Source organism: Myotis myotis, unplaced genomic scaffold (genome assembly GCF_014108235.1).
Source record: "Myotis myotis isolate mMyoMyo1 unplaced genomic scaffold, mMyoMyo1.p scaffold_m19_p_4, whole genome shotgun sequence".
In the NCBI taxonomy this organism is placed as follows: Eukaryota; Metazoa; Chordata; class Mammalia; order Chiroptera; family Vespertilionidae; genus Myotis; species Myotis myotis.
Genome location: NW_023416346.1, coordinates 50,903,775 through 50,926,588, shown reverse-complemented (window position 1 = coordinate 50,926,588; position 22,814 = coordinate 50,903,775). Strand labels below are relative to the sequence as shown.

The following is a 22,814-nucleotide window of genomic DNA, read 5'->3' as shown; positions in this document are numbered from 1 at the left end:
TAGGAAAAGATCTAAATTCGAAATTCGAAGTACTATGATTTCTACTGAACGTGTATTGCTTTCATAGTATTATAAAGTAAAAAAATCATGTTAACAGTCATTGTATGTTGGAAACCATCTGTACTTCAAAATCTGAGATACAAAAAGTCATTCTGTGAAAAATCCTTCGCACCCATTCCTTCCATCCACATACCTCCCTACAATGCCGCAAGTAAATACTGTAAATACCATTTTTGCTTTTGCATATCCTCCCAAAGTTTGTTTTGAATACATAAGTAAAGTTATTTATTTTCTTCCTTCTTAAAACACACATCTCAAAATATTACTGCTTTGTACTACTGTTTTGTTGCTGTCATTACTGTTTTGCTTAGCAGTATTTCTTAGACAGCTTTCCATATAAGACCATAGGAAGCTTCTTCCACAGGAGAGAGTGTTCCATTGTATGGATGATAAAACACAGTATAATAAAAATGGCAACACTTTATATTGCACTACGCCATGCCAGACGATGTTGTCGCAAACTCTTCAGACTTACTAACTTATTTAATCCCCACCACAGTCCCTGTAGGTAGATATTACTGTTATCTCTCTTTTAAATGAGGAAACTGACACTGAGATACTAAGTGGAAGACCCAGGACTTGAACCACTGGTATGACTCCAGGGTTTTTGCTGTTAGACATAACACAAGGCTGCAACACTATACCATTATTTATCCTGTTCCCTATTGATAGAGATTTAGGTTGTTTCAAATATTTTGCTAATATAAATAACATTGCACTGTATGACCTTGTACTGATGCCATTTTGCATGTGTGCAAGTGTTTCTATGGGATAAATCCTCCTAAGTAAAGTTGCTGAATAAAGAGTGTGTGTGTTTGTAATTTTTATGGATATTTCCAAGTCCATAAAGTTATACCAATTTAAATGCTCACTAGCAAAGTATAAGAATGCTTGCTTCTACATAGCTTTACCAAAAGAGTGTATTTCCAATCTTTTTAATTTTTGCCCATTTGGTGGGTAAAAATAATGGTATATCAATTCAGTTTTAATTTGAATTACTCTTATTTTGAGTGTCACACACTTATGTAGTTGTTTATCTGTATATCACCACCAGGTGGCAGTAGTCTCATATTTTCATCTTGTCAAGAGATGAGGATACACAATTAAGATTTTTAAATTTTACTTAGCATAATGCTCTCCAGTTCCATCCACATGATCTCACTCATTCATGGATAATAGAGACCATTATAAACTTTTGAGCAATAATAGATACAGAGGCAGAGCTGCCTCAAACAGATTGTCAAACTGCAGCAGGAAGGCCGGGGAGGGTTGCGGGGCAGGAGGTAGGGGGGTAAGAGATCAACTAAAGGACTTGTATGCATGCATATAAGCATAACCAGTGGACATAAGACATTGGGGGATAGGGGAGGCTAGGGGACTGTCTAGGGCGGGGGGATAAAATGGACACATATGTAATACCCTTTGTAATACTTTAAGCAATTAAAAAAAAAGATTTTTAAATTTTAATTTAAATTAATAATAAATAACCAAATTGACAGTGTTTATTGTAATTAATATGCTGTGGGAATGATGGAGAAGGCAACATCCGTGAGGTCCCAGGAATTTTGCCTGGGTGGCTGGGGGGGATAGGGTGATACTAATGGAGAGGGAGCACAGAAGGAAGCAGCATGTTTTAAGGGGGAGATTATTTTACTTGGTTTGAGGTACTTCTAGGCTATCCAGGATGAGATGTCCAAGAGATGGTTGAATGGAATATTCAGGAGCTCTTCGGGGGAGTGTGAGATAGAGACTGACTGAGGTATCATTGCTGTAAAGGTGGTAGATATAGTCATGGGAATGGATAAGGTGGTCCAGGATAGCTATGTAGGTGGGGAAGAAACAGAACTTAGAAAAAGGTTGAGGAGCATCAACCCATAAATAATAGAAGTAGAAGAGTGTAAGGAGATTATAGGAATGGTCAGAACAATAGGAGTGTTTGGTTGTCCTGGAAGCTAAGACAATGGAAATTTTAATCAAAGTAATAGTGCTCAAGAGTGCCACATTGTTTCAGAGAGTTCCAGGATGGTAAGCTGTTGGAGAAGTGGGGATGGGAAGGAAGAAGAAATTAAGGGCGTTAAGGAAAGAGGGGTTAAGGATGTTGCAGAGCCACGGGACTGATTTCCAGCCCTCCCCTTTCCCCTCTTCCTGTTACCCTCATTCCCTTTCCAGTACTCCCCTCTCCTCTCTTCCCAAGGCTGTGCATGGTAAGATATAACATGAAGGCCAGTAGTGAGAAGGAAAATTGAAGGTACTGGGGAGACAAGGGGGAGGATAAGTTACCAGGTAACAACAACTGCTGAGAATGGAAGCAGTTTATGGAAGATTGAGAAGGGTAATGGCAAGAAAGGAGCAAGTGCTGTGGGATATGGGAGGAGATAATTCTAGACTCTTTTGGCAATGTTCAATAGAATTATCTGTGATGATGGATATATTATTTATCTGTTCTGTTCAATATGGTAGCCTCTAGCTACATGTCGCTCCTGAGCAGATGAAATGTGTCTTAGTGCAACTGAGGAACAAGGACTGAGGAATTTCTAATTTGATTAAAGTTTAGTGAAATTAAATTGAAATTGAAATAGCTACCTATTTTTAGTAGCTACTACAGTTGACCCTTGAACAACAGTTTTGAACTGTGCACACCCACTTATAAGTGGATATTTTTCAATAAATATACAGTTTGCCCACTAAATCTGTGGTTCTGCACCCATGGTTCAACCAATCACAGATGGAACAAAGCATTTTCAGTCCATGGTTGGGAATTTTTGGATGTGGAGGGCCAACCATATGCACTGTTCTATGCCATTTTAGCATCCATGCTGGTCCTGGAATCAATGCCCTGCAGATACCAAAGGACAGCTGGAAGTCTAAAGTTAAAGTCAGATTTTCTACTTTGTGTGGTCGGTGTTCCTAACCCCCTTGTTGTTTAAGTGTCAACAGTATATTGGACAGTGAAGCTCTACAACCTTGGTGACTAGCACTGAGATGGTCCACCTGAAACAAATTTCTGTGCATTTTCCAGCACTGGTTTGTGCAGCTCCCCCATTTTCTCTAGGGGCGCTCAGCAGCCTGAGTGAAGGAGCAAAACATCTGGCTTGAGGGATCCATCTGAGTTTGGGAGTTTTTAAATAGGGTGAATGCTGTGGAAGATCCAGAAAGAAAGGGATGTTCAGGGTTTGGAGCAGAGTTTGGTGTTCCTGCCACCCAGTTTCCTCCTTTAGAGTTTCCACCCAAGGACAGGTCACCCAGAAACAATAAAGGAATGGGAAAGAGAACATCACTTTATTATTAGCTGAGCAGGCACTCAGTACCTCCAGTGCAGATAGGGCTCCCCTGGTAGACAGAGCTAGAGCTTGCATATTTGGTATTGACAGCTAAATGAACTTCCTGCTCTGTACATACCCTGAGAATCTAAGGTGGCCAGATCTGTGGAGCGGTCCTGAACTTATTTCCCACCCAGTCGAAGGAGCTGAGAAGTTAGAGTAGAGAGGAAGGTGCACAGGCCTAGCTGCCCAGAGTTAGATTCTTTTGAGATATTTATGATGAACCTAGACTACCTGGTTTCAAATCCTGGTTCTGTCACTTACTAGCTATGTGACCTTGGAGAAGTTCCTTAACTTTTCTGTGCTTTAACTTCCTCATCTCTAAAATAAGAATGACAGTACTTCCTCAAAGGGTTATAATGAGCATTAAATGTATTCATGTATGTAAAGCACTTAAAATAGTGTCTGCTACTTAGTTCACACTATATAAACTTGCTTTAATTAGTGTGGTGTCTGCTTGTTAATGTACTATGACTGTGCCTACTATGTAATAAAATGTTGTCTGAGCAGTTTCCTAGGTTTTCACCTTCAGCAGGCCACCTCTTAGGGGATAAACTAGTAAAAGGGGAGGTAGAAATATGGGGCAGGAGGGATGAAGGGTGCCCTCTGCTCACCAGGAGTTGAGGCTGCTAGTGTGAGAGTTCAAGTGATTGGTCATAGGGTCCAAGCTGGCGTGGAAAGAGGTGAGGCTAGGGGAGAGCTGCAGACCAAGAAGGAAATCCGTGGGGGGAGGTCAGAGGCATCAAAGGGCCAGAGGTCACAAAGAAGTCTATGGGCATGTGCATCATAGGAATGAGGATATGAAAGCTGAAACTCTGGGAGGTTGTTTCTGACCACAGTCAGATAATCCCAACTGAGGTGGGGTGGTTGTGAGGGCTGACTGAAACTGGTTGTAGGTAGGCAGGTGGAGTGAAGGTTGCAGATCTGTAGAGATTAATAGGTTCAAGAAGCCATGAGGTGAGGATGTTGGAAGTGGTGCCTGCATGGATGTTGAAATCACCCAGAATTCTAGCAGGAAAAGGCCTAATGTAGACTGATCTGGGATGAATCTGATAGTGACCTGAAGGACAGTGGGTGGCAGTGATGAGGAAGAGAAGCTGAAGCTTGAAAGGAGAAAAGATTAAACATCTAAAAGCAATAATGGGGAGCTAGAGGAATCTTCAATTCCCCTAACCACCACCACCACCACCGCCACCACCACCCCCACCACCCCCACCCTCCCACCCCCTCCTCCTGCTGCCAAAAAAAAAAAAGTTTTCTGTGAGAATAGGAGGATGAGAAAGAAAAAATCTCTGCTCTGAGCAGCCAGAGGGAGAAGAAGTGTCTTCAGGGAAGAGCTAGGTTACCGTAGGGTGAGGAGGTGAAAGGACCTTGCTGTGCAGACATGAAAGGTATAGAAGGATTTGTTGATGGTGCCACCAGGTTTGGCGGGAAGTCAACTGAGTATAGGAGAGTGCCTGCACAGCTTCAGCACCTGCAGGACTGGTAACACAATCCACCCTGCACCCCCATCCTGAACTCCCTTTTCTTCATCCCTGTGGGGGTTTTTTTTGTTCATTGCTTGTGGTTCTTTTTATTTCGGCAGGGGTTCTTAACCTGGAATTCACAAATAGAATTAAGGGCGCATTAACTTGGATAGGGGAAAAAAAATCACATCTTTCTTTTCACTAACCTCTAGCAGAAGTGTAGCCCATGAATGTAGGCAACCAGCACACCTGCGCCTTTGTTGTCAGTAGCAATCACAGATGGCTTCCTATCACATTACAGTGGTTGCAGACAGATCAGAATACTGTTTAGTACATCACTGCTTTGAAATTATGCTAGTAATTAGGCTTGTGGCTATATCTTATTATTAAACACATTAATAAAGAAACACAGGAGGACTATATTTAAAATCTGTTTACATATTTTGATAACCTTTAATATCATTGGCTTACTTTATAACCCTTTTATTTTATACATTTAAAACATTGTTCTGAGAAAGGATTTGTCCTTGTCCCCACGCTGCCAGAGGAGTCCCTGTCTGGCGGCAGGAAGGTTAAGAAGCCCTGTCTCCAGGCTGCCTGGAAAGCCCTTTCTGTTTCACTAGAGGGAGCTCCTGTTTCAGATTTGGGGAACAGTAGGCGCTCCGGCTTGACACTGGGTAAGAAGGTTGTTTTGAATTACAGGCAAATCGCATGGTCTTTGGGGACATTTCTGAAAACTGGGGTGTAAGAACCCCAAAATTGTTTGATCCCTCTTCTCTCCTGAGTGGGCTTTAAGTTGTTTCCTGGAGGATGAGGGTTGGGATAGAGTCCCAGTGCTAGCTTCTAGAACAGTTAAAGCCAGAGCACTTTGGCCAGTGATGGCTTGAAAATTGGTCCCAAAGTCATGTTGTGCTACCTATTCTCCCCTCCCCATTAGCCCAGTGCCCCTGCTCCCTAGCAAGTGTGAGGCTGCTGGGAAAGTTTTCCTCTTTCACTGGCTTTGCACTTTTACTTTGCTGGTCAGGTGAGGGGCAGGGGGAAGGATAAAGGACTCAAGTAGATTCTGAAGACTCCTTGAGGGGTTAGTGGGTGAGAGGAGAGCTGGGAAATTTGAAAAATTGGCCAAGGCCTGAGCCTTACGCAAGAAGGTAGATAGGTGAGTTTCTGAAATCCTCCCTCCTGAGAAGGAAGTAACTGGGGCTCAGGAGCACTTTGTGGGAGCAGAGGAGTAAGTATTTCCCCATCATAATTTTATCAGCTTCCGGAACACTCCTCTTTACATCTGACCAGATTGTGGCCCCTCTACTATTCCTAGGCCTCTTGATACCTCTTCCAACTCCACAATTTACCCCAAAGTCAGTGTTTCTCCTGGGTGGTCAGAGGACCTAGCAGTTGCTTTTTATTAAAATGAAAATTCCAGCCCAGCTGGTGTGATTCAGTGGTTGAGTGTCAGTTCAAATTCTGGTCAGGGCACATGCCCAGGTTGCAGGCTCGATCCCCAGTAAAGGACATGCAGGAGGCAGCTGATCAATGATTCTCTCTCATCATTGATATTTCTATCCCTCTCCTTCCTCTCTCTGAAATTCTGAGATCAATAAAAACATCCTATATAATAAAAAGCTAATATGCAAATAGATGAAAAGGCAGAAAACCAAACAACTAGTCACTATGATGTGCACTGACCACCAGGGGGTGCAAATAGAACATGGTGGGCGTGGGCAGTAGGCGGCAGAGCAAGGAACATGGTGGGCATTGGCTATGGCAGGATGGTGGAGCAGGTGAGTGGGGGCGCTAGATCAAGGCGGGGCACCAGTCACTGTCATCAGGGCGAGCCTCTGGTGGTTACTGAAAATTCTTTGCTCCCGGGCACCACGGTCCTGCCCGGTGCTTGCACTTGCTGCCCATGCCGGCCCCCTTGCACCTGCTGCCGGCACCGGAGCCACTGCTCGCACCCACTGTCGGCACCCTGCGCCGACCCTGATCGCTGGGCGCCATCAGTGGGTGTGAGCGGCAGCTGCCACCCCGCTTGCCCCTCAGAGCTTCTCCACCTCCCCCTGCTCCTGAGGGGCGATCAGGGCCAGCAGCCGCCGCTTGCACCTGCTGCCAGTACTGGAGCCACCACTCGCACCTGCTGCCAGGGCCTGGCACTGGTCCCGCTCACACCCACTGCTGGCACTGGCCCCAATCGCTCGGTGCCATCAGTGCATGGGAGCGGGGCTGCCAGCAGACAGGGGGACAGGGAACTGGGGGCCATGGTAGGAGGGGCTGGGCGGGGGCACAGAGGATGGGTTGAGACCCGCCCCTGTGCCCACCACAGCCTTGCGGCCCACAGTTCCTTTCAAGGTGCATAAATTTGTGCACTGGGCTCCTAGTAGTTTTTAAAAAGGAAAGCATCTATGGGAAGAAATATGTTCTTTAAAAATAAAAATGAATATTCCAGGGCCCACTCACATCTGGACTTAAGTCTCTGGGGCAGGACCCAGAAATCTGCATTTTCCACACATTCTCTAGGACAGGGGTTCTCAAAGTGTGATCCCTGGACCAACAGCAGCAGCAGCAGCAGCAGCAGCAGCAGCAGCAGCAGCAGCAGCCCAACTAAACCTGTTAGAAATATAAATTCTCAGATTCCTGATTCTAGGCCCCTCCTCAGACCTCCTGAGTCAGAAACTGGTTTGGGGCCCAGCAAGCTACATTTTAACACGCCTTCCAGGGATTCTGATGCCAGCTCAAGTTTGAGGGCCACCCCAGTAGGAGATTCTGATACAAAATCAAGGTTAAGTTTCATCGTCTCAAATGATCCAAGATATGGCCCCCTTGCTGAAAGCTCACCAGAGACTCAGCTATACTAACTACAGAACTGTGCAAGGCATAATGGTGTGTTACATTTAAATAGCACTTTTCTCTAAAGTATCGCCATGCTCCTTTAGCTTTTCTATTCCTACAGTGATCCTGAAAGGTAGGGAGGGAGGGCCTGGGATTCCCCTGTGAGAGGGACACCGATGCTTAGAGGGTTTTTGATCCACACAGATGGTCACACAGCAGCTTGGTAAAAGTAGAAGCTAGAACCTGGGTCTCTGGACTCCAAAGGTAATTATGCTAGGCCAGGCCAAGTTCACCTGATGAATTCTTTGCCAGCTCAGGGTCCTCAGTTCATGTGCAGTTGGCAGAGGACTGGCTCTGATCCTTCTAGAAGTTGGGTCCTTAAGTAGCCATAGCTACAAGCTAGGTGACTATGTCAGCCCCCACTAGGCACTTTGAGGGTGAAACCTGGCCTGAGTGGGCTCTCCAGCATCTCAGGATAGGAGGTCAACAAGATGGACAAGCCATGTAGACACCAGCTCAGGACAGCCTCCATTTCCTTGTACCTTAAATAGTTCATTCAGTTAAATGCCTGGATGAAGGAAAACCTGACTTGGGATTACACTCAATGGCTGAGAAAATGAAAAAGTACACATCCATGGTCATCTTGGGGTGTGCCACCCAGAGATATATCTTCTGGGCAACTAAGGGTCTCATTTAGAGGGCACCAAAGATGGGATGGTATTGTTGTCAGGAACTAAAAACTTGTCATTCTCTTCCCTGTCCCTAAATCTGCACCTTCTTCAATATTCCCCATCCCATTGACTGATACCACCACCCATTCATTACCTAGTCCAGAAATCTAAAGATAATCACTGGCCCTTCACTATTCTCTCTTCCCACTCCCACCACATCCAATCAGTGACTAAATCCTGTCCATTTGACCTCATGATCATTTTTCAAATTCATTTCCACTACTAATATTTATATTCAGATCACATCACCCTTGACTTGGTCTATTGCAACAGCCTCAATACTGGTCTCCCTGCCTCCGTCCAGTCTTACCATATTTCAGTCAGTAATCAGACTGAAAGCTCTATCCCTTCCTATTCAAAGTATGGTCAGGGACCAGCAGCACCTGGGAACTAGTTAGAAATGTAGACTCTCAGACACCACCCTAGGCCTACTACAACAGACCCTATGTTTTAACAGGATCTCAAGGTGATTTGTAAAATTCAAAATACCTAATGTAACAAACAATTCTTCATGAACTGGCTCTCATCTCCTGTTTTATCCCTCTCTCCCACATTATAGTTCAATGATACATTCAAGTCTTGAACAACATTGGGCTGTTCACTTTATTCTTTCAGCAAGTACTTATTGAATTTCTACTTTGTGTCAGGCACTGGGGGTTAAACAGTGAGCAAAACAGATACATATGCTTGCTTTCATGGAGCTTACATTCTTCTGGGAGGAGACAGTTAAGAAAAAAGTAAAATATATAGTAAGTCAGAGCATGTTCAGTGCCAGAGGAAGAGCAAAGCAGAGTAAGGGTCATAGTGCTGTTGAGTGTGTGGAGACGGCTATAATTTTAAATGAGGTGGTTTCATTTATAGGGAAGGCTCACCAAGAATGTGACATTTGAGGAGAGGCTTGCAGGCGAGGGAGTGAGCCAATGAATATCTGAGGGAAGAATGTGCCAATCAGAGGAAATAACAAGTATAAAGGCCTTGAAACAGGAGTGTTTCTAGAATATTCCAGCAGCAGCAAGTAGGTCAGGGGGTCTAAAGCTGAGTGAAGGAAGGGTAAAGTAGTAGGAGATGAGGTCAGACCTATGGAGATATAGGTGAAAGAGCAGATAATTATATAGGGCCCCACGGACCAACCTAAAGTGAAATCTGGAATGCCACGAAGGCAAGGGTCTGTAACAAGTCCCCAGGCAAATGAACAACTTGCAAAGCCACAAAAATGAAGCTGTTCTGAAATATCACCTGACCATGAGGTAAGGACTAGATATTTTGTTCTTAGGGATATGGGTGGCCATTGGAAGGTTTTGAGCAGAGGACTGACATGATCTGAATTAAATTTTCACCCAGTTGCTATACTGAAATTAGACTGTGGGGGCACAAGGATAGTAGGAGAACCTGTAAGTCAAGCATGTCAAACTCAAAGGCTAACACGGGCCAAATAAACAAGGTTTAAGTTTATGTGGGCTGCAAAAAACCAAAAGCTTCAATTTTCATAGACACGTAGGTTTATTTCGATAGAGACATGCTGAATACAAAGGGCTGAAATAAATGAGTAATCGTTAACATAAAATAATAGAACATTTTAATAAAAATTAATATTTTTTCTTGAACATTAACTTACCAGACACTGAATAACTGCACAAATTAATAAGTGTAACGCAAATAAACCTATTTTTCTTGTTCTCCGAAAGCAAAATATTTCCTGTTGCGCACACCAAACAAGTCAGTACAAGACTAATGACATGGCAAAATTGGCTGCTAAATATTCGCTGCTAGTATTAGTGGAGAGAAATGGTGTGCTTGTGTGTAAGGCGTGTAAGGGAAATGAATGCAACACGATTATAGTAATCAGTCATTAGCGAACATGTAGTTGGTTATTAATAATGATGTATAACAGGATATTATAAAAATTAAGTTAAGAAATTTTTATTAAAATGTTTCTTACATACCATTATATTGGCTGGGCTGCAAAAATATTCATTGTGGGCTGCATGCAGACCGTGGGCCGCGAGTTTGACATGCTTGCTGTAAGTGATGTTTTTATTAATTCAGAGAGGAGATGATAGAGTCTTGGGCTAGTATACTAAGAGTAGAGGCAAAAAAAGTCATTGGATTCTGAATACACACTGAAGGTATAACCAACAGGATTTGCTGATGGGACAGATGTGGAATATGAGAGAAAGGGAGGGGTCAAGGATGGCTCTAAGGCTTTTGAGTCTTACATGGAAGGCCATTTATTGGGAAAAGGAATACTAGGATACAGGATTTTGTGCTTGCTTATTGCTTTTTTGGGGGGTATTGTTGGGGGGAAGTGCTCTTTCAATTATCTGCCATGTAACATACATTCTCAAAACTTAGAGGCTTAAATCAATGACTTATTATTTCTTAAAACGGTGTGGGTTGGCTAGGTTGTTCTTTGTTATGGACTGAATGTTTGTGTCCCCCAAATTTCATATATTGAAGTCTTAACTCCAGTGTGATAGTATTTGGAGATGGAGCCTTTAGGAGGTTATTAGGGTTGGATGTGCTCATGAGGGTAGGGCTTTCATGAATGGGATTAGCACTCTTACTAGTATAAGAAGAGGCTGGAGGGATTTCTAGCCCCTTCCAGTATGTGAGGACACAGCAGAAAGGTGGCCATCTGTGAACTAAGGAGTAGGCTCTCGCCTGATCATGAATCTGCTAGTGCCTTGATCTAGTGAGGAAATACATTTCTCTTGTTTAAGCCACTCAACCCATGGTATTTCGTTATGGCAGCGCACACTAGCTAAGACATTTTTCTACTGGTTTTGCCTGGGCTCAGTGAGGATGGCTGGGATGACTGGGATGATGGGCTTCTCTATCTACATGTCCTTTCATGACAGGGGGATCTTAGGGCAGCATTCCAAGTGAGAATATACAAGTGCTTATCAAGCCTCTGATTGCATCTTTTTTGATGATGTACAATTGAACACTGCAAATTACATGGCTGAGCCATGTGAGCCTCAGAGCCCAATCAGTGCGGGAGGGGAATACATAAGGGTGTGGATACTGTGATAGTGTGATTCACTGGGAGCCAGTACTGGAACAATCTACCACCGAAGCCAAGATTAGAAGTTGGGTTTAAGAATGAGATGCCCTCTAGATATCCAAGTACAGTATTGAGTAGGCTGTGAGCTATGTGAGCCTGGAGTTCAAGGCAAAGGTCCAGACTAAGATATAATGGTTGGAGTCATCAGCACTTCCATAGATGCTATTAAAGCCATGAGATTGTTTTAAATCACCTAGGGAATGAAAGCATATAGAGAAGAGAAGTCCTCAGAGTGATCCTCAGGTCATTTAGAGGTCAGGGTAATGAGAAGGAGCCAGTAAAAGCAGACTAAGAAGAAGCAGGCTATAAGTCAGGAGGAGAATTAAGAGAGAGCAGTATCCCTGAAGCCAAATAAAGAATGTTTCACGAATGAAAGGAAACATAAGATGAGGCCTGAGAATTAAACCATTGGATTTAGCAATGGAAAGGTTATTTGTGACCTTGATGGGAGCTGTTTGGTGAAAGCCTGATTAGAGTGGGTTAAGAGAATTAGAAGAGAAGAATTCTACACAGGGAGTATAGACAAGTGCTGTCCAATAAAAACATGTTGAGCCACATATGTAATTTCAAATGTTCTATAGTCACACTAAAAAAAGAAGTAAAGCCCTAGCCAGTTTGGCTTAGTGGATAGAGCATTGGACTGCAAACCAAAGGGTCCCAGGTTCGATTCCAGTCAAGGGCATGTACCTCAGTTGCAGGCTCCTCCCTGGCCCAGGGCCCTGGTTGGGGCACATGCAGGAGGTAACCAATTGATGTGTTTCTCGCACATCAATATTTCTGTCTTTCCCTCTCTCTTCCACTCTCCTTAAAAATCAATGGAAAAATATCCTCTGGTGAGGCTTTTTAAAATAAATAAATAAATAAATAAATAAATAAATAAATAAATAAATAAATAAATAAATCAGGTGAAATTAATTTTAATATATCTTACATCTTATATAGCTTAATATATTCAAAATATTATCATTTCAATATGGTTAATATAAAATTATTATCAGGACATTTTACATCCTTTGAAATCCAGTGTGTGTTTTACACTAATAGTTTATCTCTTTTCAAACCAGCTATATCTCAAGGGCTCAATAGCTACACATGACCAGTAGCTACCGTATTGGACAGCACAGTAACAGACAATGCTTTCAAGGAGTTTTGCTATTAAAGGGGAGCAGAGGAAAGGGGGGGTTGCAGCCGGAAGTGAGGTCAAGTATTTGATTGTTTTAGAATGGGAACTATTATATATTTAGTTTATATGCTTATGGGAATAATTGAGTAGAGAAGAAGAAATGGTTGATGTAAGAGAAAGAGGAAAGTTGCTGTAGTGATACCGAGTAGGCGAGAGGGGACATGATCTGGATACAAATGGGAGGGCTGGCCTTGGCTAGGAACCTAGGCAATTCATCCATGGTAACAGGGGCGAAGGCAGAGTACATTGGGCCCTAATGCAGATAGAAGCTTAGATGAGATCATGGGAGCTTATAAAACATTTTTGTCTGATTCCTTTTTTTCTCAGTGAAGTAGGAAGCAAAGTCACCATCTGAGATTGAAGTTGAGATAAAAGTATTGAACATCTGAGAAGAGAGGAGAAAATATTAAATTATGGCATGAGACAGGGAATGGACTGGGGAAGTGTAGTATGATTGCCTGGCAACATGAAAGATGTACTTGAGGTTTGTGATCATAAATTTGAAGTAAGAACAGTCATCTGTCATTTTTCTCCAGCCACATTCAACTTTGTAGGTGCAAACAAGAAGGAGGAGAAGATTGGAACTTCACCAGATCTTGATTTTTTTTTAAGATGAGTATGATAATGAGAGGTGCAATGGAGTCAAAGGTGTATGCCAGAGATAATTAGAATGATGGACCATGGAATTTGAAGAGAGAAGAGAGACCCATGAGGGATAGCAAAATGATGATAGAACCAATGGATTGCAGATTCTGGTGGGGTCAAACAACTGTTGGGGTCAAGGTTAGAGGGGGTAAACTGTACAGTGGGAAAGCTTGACTTATGGAAAGGTTGCAGATATTCATAATTATAAGGTCTCAGGAATGACTGTGAGAATAAGTGGCTGAGGTGTGATAGAGGACAGTATAGTTGGAGGAGAAGAGGCCAAGTAACTGAGAGGTCAGGAAGATAGAAAGTTCAACTAGGCATATATTGAAGTTATCAAGAAATATGACGAATACTTTTGGAGAGAGTAGTAATAAATCAGATACTAATATCCTCAAGGAACATTGAGAGCTATGATCCACACGTTTGTAGACAAGTGTAAAAAGGGTGTGGAGGTTGTGAAGTCTTAGGGCAGTGATGGCGAACCTTTTGAGCTCGGCGTGTCAGCATTTTGAAAAACCCTAACTTTACTCTGGTGCCGTGTCACATATAGAAATTTTTTGATATTTGCAACCATAGTAAAACAAAGACTTATATTTTTGATATTTATTTTATATATTTAAATGCCATTTAACAAAGAAAAATCAACCAAAAAAATGAGTTCAGGTGTCATAGGTTAGCCATCACTGTCTTAGGGAGAAAGAAGCACCGTACCTGCATGGGCCAAAGGACCAAAACCAGTGACTACTTTAGAGGGGTAGAGATGAAGCAGGCTCCTCATTGGGAGGGGTAGGCGGGGTAAGAGCAAAAGGATAAAGGGCACATTCAAAGAAGTTGCTGAAATATTGGGGATTTAGCTAAAGATTTCTCTGTGACTGCATATCCTGTTTCCTTTTCCTAGAATTCCCTTTCTTCACCTTGTGCAACTAGAAAATTTTTCTTCAATTTTTAGCATCCAGTTTCTGCATCACTACTTTCCTGAAATTGCTATAGCAAAGATTACCAGTGACAAGTATGTTACTAAGCCCAGTAGAATGTATTTGTCTTTACTATGCCTCCGTAGAGAAGTATGTTCCCAATTTAATTTTTTGTGATGGTGGAAATGTTCTATCTCTGCACTGTCCAGTATGGTAGCCACTAGCCACATGTGGTTATTGAGCACTTGATATGTAGTGTGACTGAGGAATGAAATTTATAATTTTAATTCATTTAAATGTAAATTGCCACATGTGGCTTAGTGACAACCTTTAATTTTGTCTTCAATCCTATCTTCTCATGGATTCTCTTTCTTTTGGCAACTTTTGCTATTTCCCAGGCTCTGTCTTTGGTCCTTTACTTATATTCTGTGGACCTTTCCCTGGTGATTTTATTCATACTTTAAACTGTGTTCCAGGCCACCTTCCGCTCCTGGGTGCTAGACATGGACATCCACAGCCTATTGGACATGTCTGCTTGGATATCCTATCGACATTTAGTGTCAGTATGCTCCAACCTGACCTCATCTCTTCCCTCAATAAACTCCTCTCAGTTATTGAAGTCATAGATCTGGGAGTGACCCTCGATGTCTCTACGTCATACAAATTGCCAAGTCATCTCTATCTATGAAGCAGAATCTGAACCAGTCTACAATCTTGTCCCTCTCCAGTCCATCATCCACACTGCTGCCACAGCAGCCTAGCTAGCTGAAATATAAATTGACCTTGCACTCTCCTGTTTAAAAACCTTTTAATGGCTTCTCATTGTGTACAGAATAAAGGCCAAGTTCCGCAACATGGCAAACAAGGCTCTTCATGACCTGACCTTGCTTGTCTATCTCTCCAGATGCATCTCCTGACACATCTCCCACTTTATGCTACAGGAAGACAGACCTGCTTGTGATGACATGAAAGCAGTATGCTGTTTCATGCCTCCACACCTTTTCTCAGGCTGTTCCGAATGTCCTTTCCTTCCTTCAAGGTCTTACCCCAAATCCTTATTTTTCAAAACTCACCTCAATTGTTATCTTCTCCAGCTGCCCTTCCTTGGTATCCCCATTACTTACTGTGCTTACCTGATTGCACATCTTATTGTTCAATTGTAAGCTGCAGGGTCATTCTCAATGGCAGGGGCTATCCTTGCCTCCTTATTGTCACTGCGTAGCATGGAGTCTAGTGCCCAGTGTGCACTCAGTCGATGTTGAGTGAATGTGTAACGTGTAGAACTGAATGAGTTGAAGGTAACAGGAAGAAGATTGGAGAACAGAATGCCACTGTGCCTAGTCTCAACTCCTTGGTGTAAGTCCTTCCTGGGTGGGATTATAGAATTAGAGAAAGGGCCCCTGAGAGGCATCTCTGGGGATAGGTCTTTGCTGCTGGTGCTGCAATTGACTTCTTTCCCAGCACTCATAAAGCTTCTTTCTGGCAGAAACCAATTTTAGAAAAAGTTATTATCTAGGTTTCCCCCTACCTTTGGCACTGAAATGCTTTGATCATCCCGGGATAGAAGATGCTAGCAGAAAATGTCACATATTTTTTCTTAAAGTAGGAAAGAAAAGTTTTATGTGTTTAATTTTTCTAAAAGTTCTTAAGGTTCTATTTTCTTTTAGAAGAAAATTGTTTTTCCCCCCCCCCACTGGGATTATCCCAAAGACCACATCCAGATATATAGAAAAAAAAGAATGATGTATGTTTGCATATAATTTGAATATATTTATATAGACTGGGTCATCTATTCCCAGTGTGTTTTCTTTTTCTTTCTTTATTTTTCAAAGAAATGGAATATTTGATCATTTTTGCTATGAAAAGAACCAGTAACAGTAAAAAAGCTGTGGAGACCACAGTCAAAATCTTCCTTCCTAGAGAAGAACACCTTTACAAGATTCCCTGTCTTCTAGTCTTTTATGAGATTTTGGATACCGGTGGTGAGCATGGTAAAAATAGCAGCTACTATCTGTGTGCCAAGCTAGCTGCTGTATTTACTTTTTAATATCTTATTCTACTCAGCAGCCTAGAAAGGTAGATGTTATCTCCAGTCTACATATGGGCTAGCAGGGTTAGAGGGGCAGCACAATTTGCCCAAGCTCACCCCTATAGGCAGTGACAGAGGCAAGATTTAAATACAAAGCTGTCTGACCCCAAGGCCTTTGTTTTAAACCACTAAGCCAGCTGTCGCCAACCTTTCGGGCCTCATGGACCACCAGTTGGCGACTGCTACACTAAGCTGTATTTTCCATCATCAATGTACTGTTTGGTGTTGTGTCTTTCACATTTGTCATTATTGGCCAGGGACTGAGCTTGTCAGGTTGTCAGTTGAATGGCAGTGGACAATTACACAACATTGAGGTACCAGAGTTTACTTAACTTATCTCTCCATTTGGTTTGTTTCCAGTTTCCCAATATTTTAGTGCAGATGTAAGCATCTTTGTGCAAATAAGGGCGGTTTCTTGGTTTTTTTTAGGTATTCGATGGTAGCCCTAAAAGTAAGGTTGTTGAGTCAAAGGGTTATAGTTTTATGTTTCTCCAGAAAGCCTGTGCCCTTCATTCACCCATGCAGTGGTAATTTTCTGAGTGCGTACTGTGTACCAGGTGCTGAAGGTGAAGAGGTAATTCAGTAATGGCTCTTCCCTCAGGGAACTAAATCTGGTGTGGGATGCATGATGCAACACAGAACGAATGAGACCAAAGTGGGGGGTTGGGCTAGAGGCAGTGAGAGCATTGAGAAACATGACCCCTGGCAGTGTTCCTTTTACCCCATATCACAGGGCAGGGTGGAGAGGAGCACGATGAGAGAGGGTGCTGCCCAGAGGTTGAGGCCTTGTCCCAGCTTTCCCTAGGTCTGTGGCTGAGCTGCCTCCTGAATGAGGATACTTTTCCCATCTGTCCCTTTCCTGCAGCTACCACCTGGCCTACAAGGCCTGTCCTTACTCCCCAGCTCTACTAGGGGGAGCCAAGCAGAGGATGGGGGGTAGGGACGCCTGAGGAAAATGGCTTGGGGCTTGAGGAGTGGCATGAGTAGCAGCCTCAGCACCTGTCAGTCCTCCAGGTCCCCTCTTCTCCCCTTTTACATCTACAGCAGCCAGAGTGACAATATAGTGCCCAATTCCCACCCATTTAGCAGGTGAGAAAGTGAACGAAGCATACATGCATAGCTCAATGTCTTTTCACAAACCAAACACTATACTAGTTGCTAGGAACACAGATATGAGTCCCACATGGTCCTCGACCCCAAGGCACTCTCATCTAGACAGACAGACAAGGAAAGAAATGGTGCAACTTGGTGATGGTGGTCTGGACAAGTGGCAATGGGCATTGAGCAGTGAGTCCCCTGGAAGTGTCTGAGAGCCCAGTGCTCTGCAACTGTGACTTTGGCTGATGTGCTGCACATCTCTCATCCAAAGTTTCTTCATCTATACAATGGAGGGATGAATTTGATACCTTCAAAGGGCCTTCAAACTCAGATGTTCTGTGAGCCTGGCTGTTGTCAGAGAGCAAGGCTGAGCTGCTCCCCGAGAAGACCCAACTTGGCTTTAGTCACCTCATCTCACTCATCTTCTGCCCTCCACCCCCACCCCACCCCATGGTGTTCCTTGGTATTCTGCTTCCAGCTTTCTTCCTCTCTTGGTCTACATGCACTCCTGTGACTTCAGTTACCATTATGTACTGATGACACCTATAACTGGATGTTCAGCCCCATCCTCTTTACTGATTTTGTGATTCACATACAGTCATACCTCACTTTATTGAGCTTCACAGATATTGTGTTCTCAACATCAAGGCAAGGCCCTCAACCAGCAAAAAAATTACAATTCATTGAAGGCTCAGATAATGGTTAGCATTTTTTATAAATTAAGGTATGTACACTGTTTTTTAAAATATATTTTTATTGATTTTAGAGAGGAAAGGAGAGGGAAAGAGATAGAAACATCAATGATGAGAGAGAATCATTGATCAGTTGCCTCCTGCACACCCCCTACTGGGGATCCAGCCTGCAACCCACTAAGTGCCCTTGACCGGAACCGAACCTGGGACTCTTCAGTCCACAGGCTGACACTCTATCCACTGAGCCAAACCAGCTAAGGCTGTACATTGCTTTTTGAAAGATATAATGCTATTGCATACTTAATAGACTACAATCTAATGTAAACATAACTTTTGTATGTACTGAAACAAAAAAAATGTGTGGCTCACTTTTCTGCAGTGGTCTGGAACCAAACCTGCAATATCTCTGAGATATGCCTGTAATAATAAAAATAATCAGCATTTTTCAAATTCCAGATTTGACACTACAATCATTACTTAAATTATCTCATCTATCCAAGAACCTTGTGAATTAGGCAGTGGTACCCCATTTTACAGATGAGTGATATTGAGGCTTGCTCAAGGCCTGGAGTTAATAAGTGACAAGAGCCAGGATATGAAAACCTGTGTCTGCCAGGATCCGGTGCCCACAGTCACCCATCACACTGTATTTTCTACAGTGCATCCAGGTATCGAGAGATATTTCCACTGTAATATTCCACAGACACTTCAGTTTCAACATGCCCAAAATTGGCCTCATCGTTTCCCTACCTTCTCTCCAATCTGCTTTTCCCTTTCTTTTCCATCACAATAAATGGCACTGTCAACCCAATCATGCCCAAACTAGAAGCCTTCCAAGCTTCCTAGATCCTTCCTCACCCTTCCTCCCAACATCCAATCTTCCACCACTTCCTAGTGATTTTCCTCCACTTTTCTCCAGCCCCACTGCTATTATGTTTGAAGGCCATCCATCCTTTTCCCTCTTCGGGTTCATCCAACAGTCTCCTTATCAGTCTCCCAGCCTCTGCTCCAGGCCATCCCCCACATATGAGTAGGCCAGGGTGATCTTTTTCAAGTAAATGTTTGATCGAATCACTTTCCAGCTTCAAAGCTTCCACTGTTTTCTATGGCTCTGCAGCAGAGCACTAAGCTGGCCACCTGTGGGCTGAAATCCATCTAAGAAGACATGTTTTGTTTGGTCCATTGAGCTTGCTTAAAACATTTTTAATTATTTGCCAACATTTAGAAATCAGGAAATTCCACATGAAAGTTCATATTTCTGGCTTCTCTTGAGAAAGTGAAAAGAAAAAAAAAACCTGGCAATTTTGGGCCCACATCCTTGCAGGGCAGTGATTGGCTGGAACTGAGTGGTGGTTGCCCTCTTTAGAAAGGGCATGGGCTTTCCATTGGCCAGTCTCCAGCATCCCTAATATCTCTTTGTCCCTGGCCATCCCCTGCTCCCAGTTACCTGCCAGAGACTTGAGGCATTTGGGCTCATGACCCTGCAGCCTAGGATGGAGCCCAAAGCCCTCAGCCTGGCTCCTAAAGTCCTACATGGCCCAGCTTGGAACAGACCAGCTCTGCCAACCTCTTAAGTCTTACTTCAGTTCACTACCCCAGCACGCTCTCCTCTGTGGTCCCAGCTCTTACCCATTGTTCTCTGAATTGTGTGGCTCCCCACCCACATCTGCCTTAGTGTAGGCTGCTGCTTTGGCATACCCAGGCCCCTTCTTAAATCCCATTTGCCCTTCAGGACTCTGTGCCCACTGAACCAAGAAGTAGTTCTTGTTTCCACACCTTTCCCCCAAAGCTGAGTTCTGGTCTTCCATAACACTCTGTCGTGCAGACCTTGGTCACCGTACCCATCATATTGGTTTATGATGGTTGACTGCCTTGTCTTCCTACCCTGCCAGACTGTGAGTCTGAGATTGCAGGGAGCCTTTCTTTTTTATCTTCCTATCCCCAAAGCTTGGCACAAGGCTTAGAATATAATAGCTGCTAATAACCGATGGATGAAAGGATGAATCAGTATAAGACTTACTTGGGAAAATACTACTCCAGGAAGTAATGTTGCCACCTACTGCTTGTGGTAGAGGATTCCAGGTTCCTTTCATTCTGAACCACTTCCCTCCAAGTCTCCATTAAGGGTGACACAACATTCTCTAAAACATACCCCTGCCCTGCAAGCTATGGAATACATCTAAGCCTACTGAGATGGAGGTTCTTAGTGACATAGAGGGAAAAGATATCATTCTTTGTGTACCAGGAGAAGGAGTTGTCTAGCAGTTGGGATATGGCACAACCATTGGATGTGGCATATTCCTTAGTTATTTGAATAATAGTAATGGTGTGATAATTATAGCATCTAACACACATTTACACATTTACATTGTAACATATCTCATTCTAATAGCTCTTAATTTATTATGTCTTTTACTCCTCACAACTTTACGAAGGAGGTAGGATTGTTATCCCCATTTTAGAGAAAACTCAACTGAGAGTTGGGGAGTTTAAACAACTTTTTCAGGGTCACATAGCCAGTAAGTGGTAGAATCCAGATTTAAAACCAAATCTGTCTGAAATCAAAGTTTATATTCTCAACCACCATGCCATACCCAATAAATGACATTTCTCTTCTGAAACATGAGGGAGTGATTAAAATAAATGTGGAAATAAAGGAGATGCACACACACACACACACACATACACTGAGTGGCCAGATTATTATGACCACTTGACATTTGTAGGCAAATTAGCTATAATTTCGTGCTAAAGTTGCTAGAGGGCCAGACCATTATAAATAGGGAAGCAGGTTGTTTACCACGACAGTAGAAGTGATTTTTTTCTGAAGATATGGGTAAACAACATGATTTAACAGCTTTTGAATGTGGGATATATTTGAATGTGAGTGGCCAGATTATTATGACCACCTGACGTTTGTAGGCAAATTAGCTGTACACTGCATCTTATGTGATATGGAAGCTGAAGGCCTGTTCGAACACCTTTGCTGTCTGCAGTTACCAAGATAAAATGTCTCCAGTTCACACAGGAACACAAGGATTGGACAGTCGAGCATTGAAAAAAAGTCATGTGGTCCGATGAATCTCATTTCCAGTTGCATCATGCAGATGGCAGAGTGAGAATTTGGCAGAAACAGCATGAAAGCATGCACCCCACATGCATGAGTACAACCCTTCAAGCTGGTGGGGCAGTGTTATGGTTTGGGGCATGTTTTCCTGGCATGATTTGGGCTCTTTAATTTGTGTGGAACAACGTCTGAATAGCACAACATACCTAAGTATCATTGCTGATCAGGTTCATCCTATCATGTTGATGGCATAACCCAATGGAGATTGCTTCTTCCAACAAGACAATGCTCCATGCCACGGTGCTCGTATTGTGCAGGAGTGGTTTCAAGAACATGAGGGAGACTTTACCTTGCTTAGGTGGCCCCCACAATCACCAGATCTCAATCCAATTGAGCATTTGTGGAATGCAGTCAAAAGAGCCATCAGGCAGCTGGTTCCACAACGATCAAATCTCACAGAACTGGGCAGTGCTATTCATCAGGCATGGTGTCAGATTCCTCGCATCACCTTTCAACATCTGGTGAAGTCAATGCCAAGGAGAATCGCCACAGTATTGAAGGCAAAAGGTGGCCCAACGAAGTATTGCTGGGGTGGTCATAATAATCTAGGTAGCCACTCATAATAATATATATCCCACATTCAAGGGCTGTTAAATCGTGTTATTTACCCTTATCCTTAGAAAAAAATCACTTCCACTGTCGTGGTAAACAACCTGCTTCCCTATTTATAATGGTCTGGCCCTCTAGCAACTTCAGCGTGAAATTATAGCTAATTTGCCTACAAACATCAGGTGGTCATAATAATCTGGCCACTCAGAGTGTGTGTGTGTGTGTGTGTGTGTGTGTGTGTGTGTGTGTGTGTAACAATTAGTAATTTAAAAAGAAAGAAAAGAAAAGGAACCTCTAAAGCACAGAGAAAAGAACCAAGGAGACACCCCCTCAGGTTAGCAGTAGCTGCATTTGGGTAACTGAGTGCTGAGGATGTTTTTCTTCTTTTCCTCCAAATGTTTCTTCTTTTAACATTTTCTAAATTTCCTTTAATGAGCTCGTATTACTTTTAAAAATTAAATGTAATGATGTCTTATTTAACTCAATATATTCAAAATATTATTTCAACATGTATTCAATATAAAAATTAAGATATTTTACATTTTTCATATGCAAAATCTGTGTATTTTGCACTTATAGCATATTTCAATTCTAGTTACATTTTTATTTTATTTTATTACTTTTTCAATAAATAAAAGCCCTCTCTTTGTAATGGCCCCAGCATTACATGGCAGAACAGAGGTTGGGAGGGGGCTGATTGGAGTACCCAGATATCAGGGCTGCCTCTTAGGTAGCTGTCACCGAGGAGTGAAAGGAGGTAATCGGCAGGCAGCAGCTGTGGCCTCAGCACCTGCACCTCATGGGGCAAAGGAGGAGAAGTGGGTCACCAACCCGGCTATCTCACCATCTCCCCTTTTCTTCCAGGTGCTTACACCCCAGAGCCCCTCAGCAGTTTCCGGTGGGCCCTTCTCTCAACTGGCCTCATGTTCTTTTATCACTTCAGCATCTTACAGATCTTGGGCCTGGTAAGTTCAGTTCTATCCCCTTCTATCCCCTCTGTTTGGAGTTCTCCATAAATCTTGATAATCCTGGTTGGCGCTGGTGTATCGT

General features: G+C 43.0%; 2 protein-coding genes across 11 annotated transcripts in view; one reads left to right on the top strand and one right to left on the bottom strand.

Annotated features, from left to right (window-relative positions):
* Positions 1-22,814, bottom strand: part of AMMECR1 (AMMECR nuclear protein 1) — a 181,195-nt gene that overhangs the window by 12,920 nt on the left and 145,461 nt on the right. The window lies entirely within an intron of this gene.
* TMEM164 (transmembrane protein 164) overlaps positions 1-22,814 on the top strand; it is a 213,860-nt gene that overhangs the window by 184,597 nt on the left and 6,449 nt on the right. For all 10 annotated transcript variants that reach the window (XM_036305182.1, XM_036305181.1, XM_036305178.1 and 7 more), the window contains one exon: positions 22,629-22,729. In XM_036305182.1, coding sequence (XP_036161075.1) covers positions 22,629-22,729 — 101 coding nt within the window. The remainder of the gene's footprint in view (positions 1-22,628; positions 22,730-22,814) is intronic.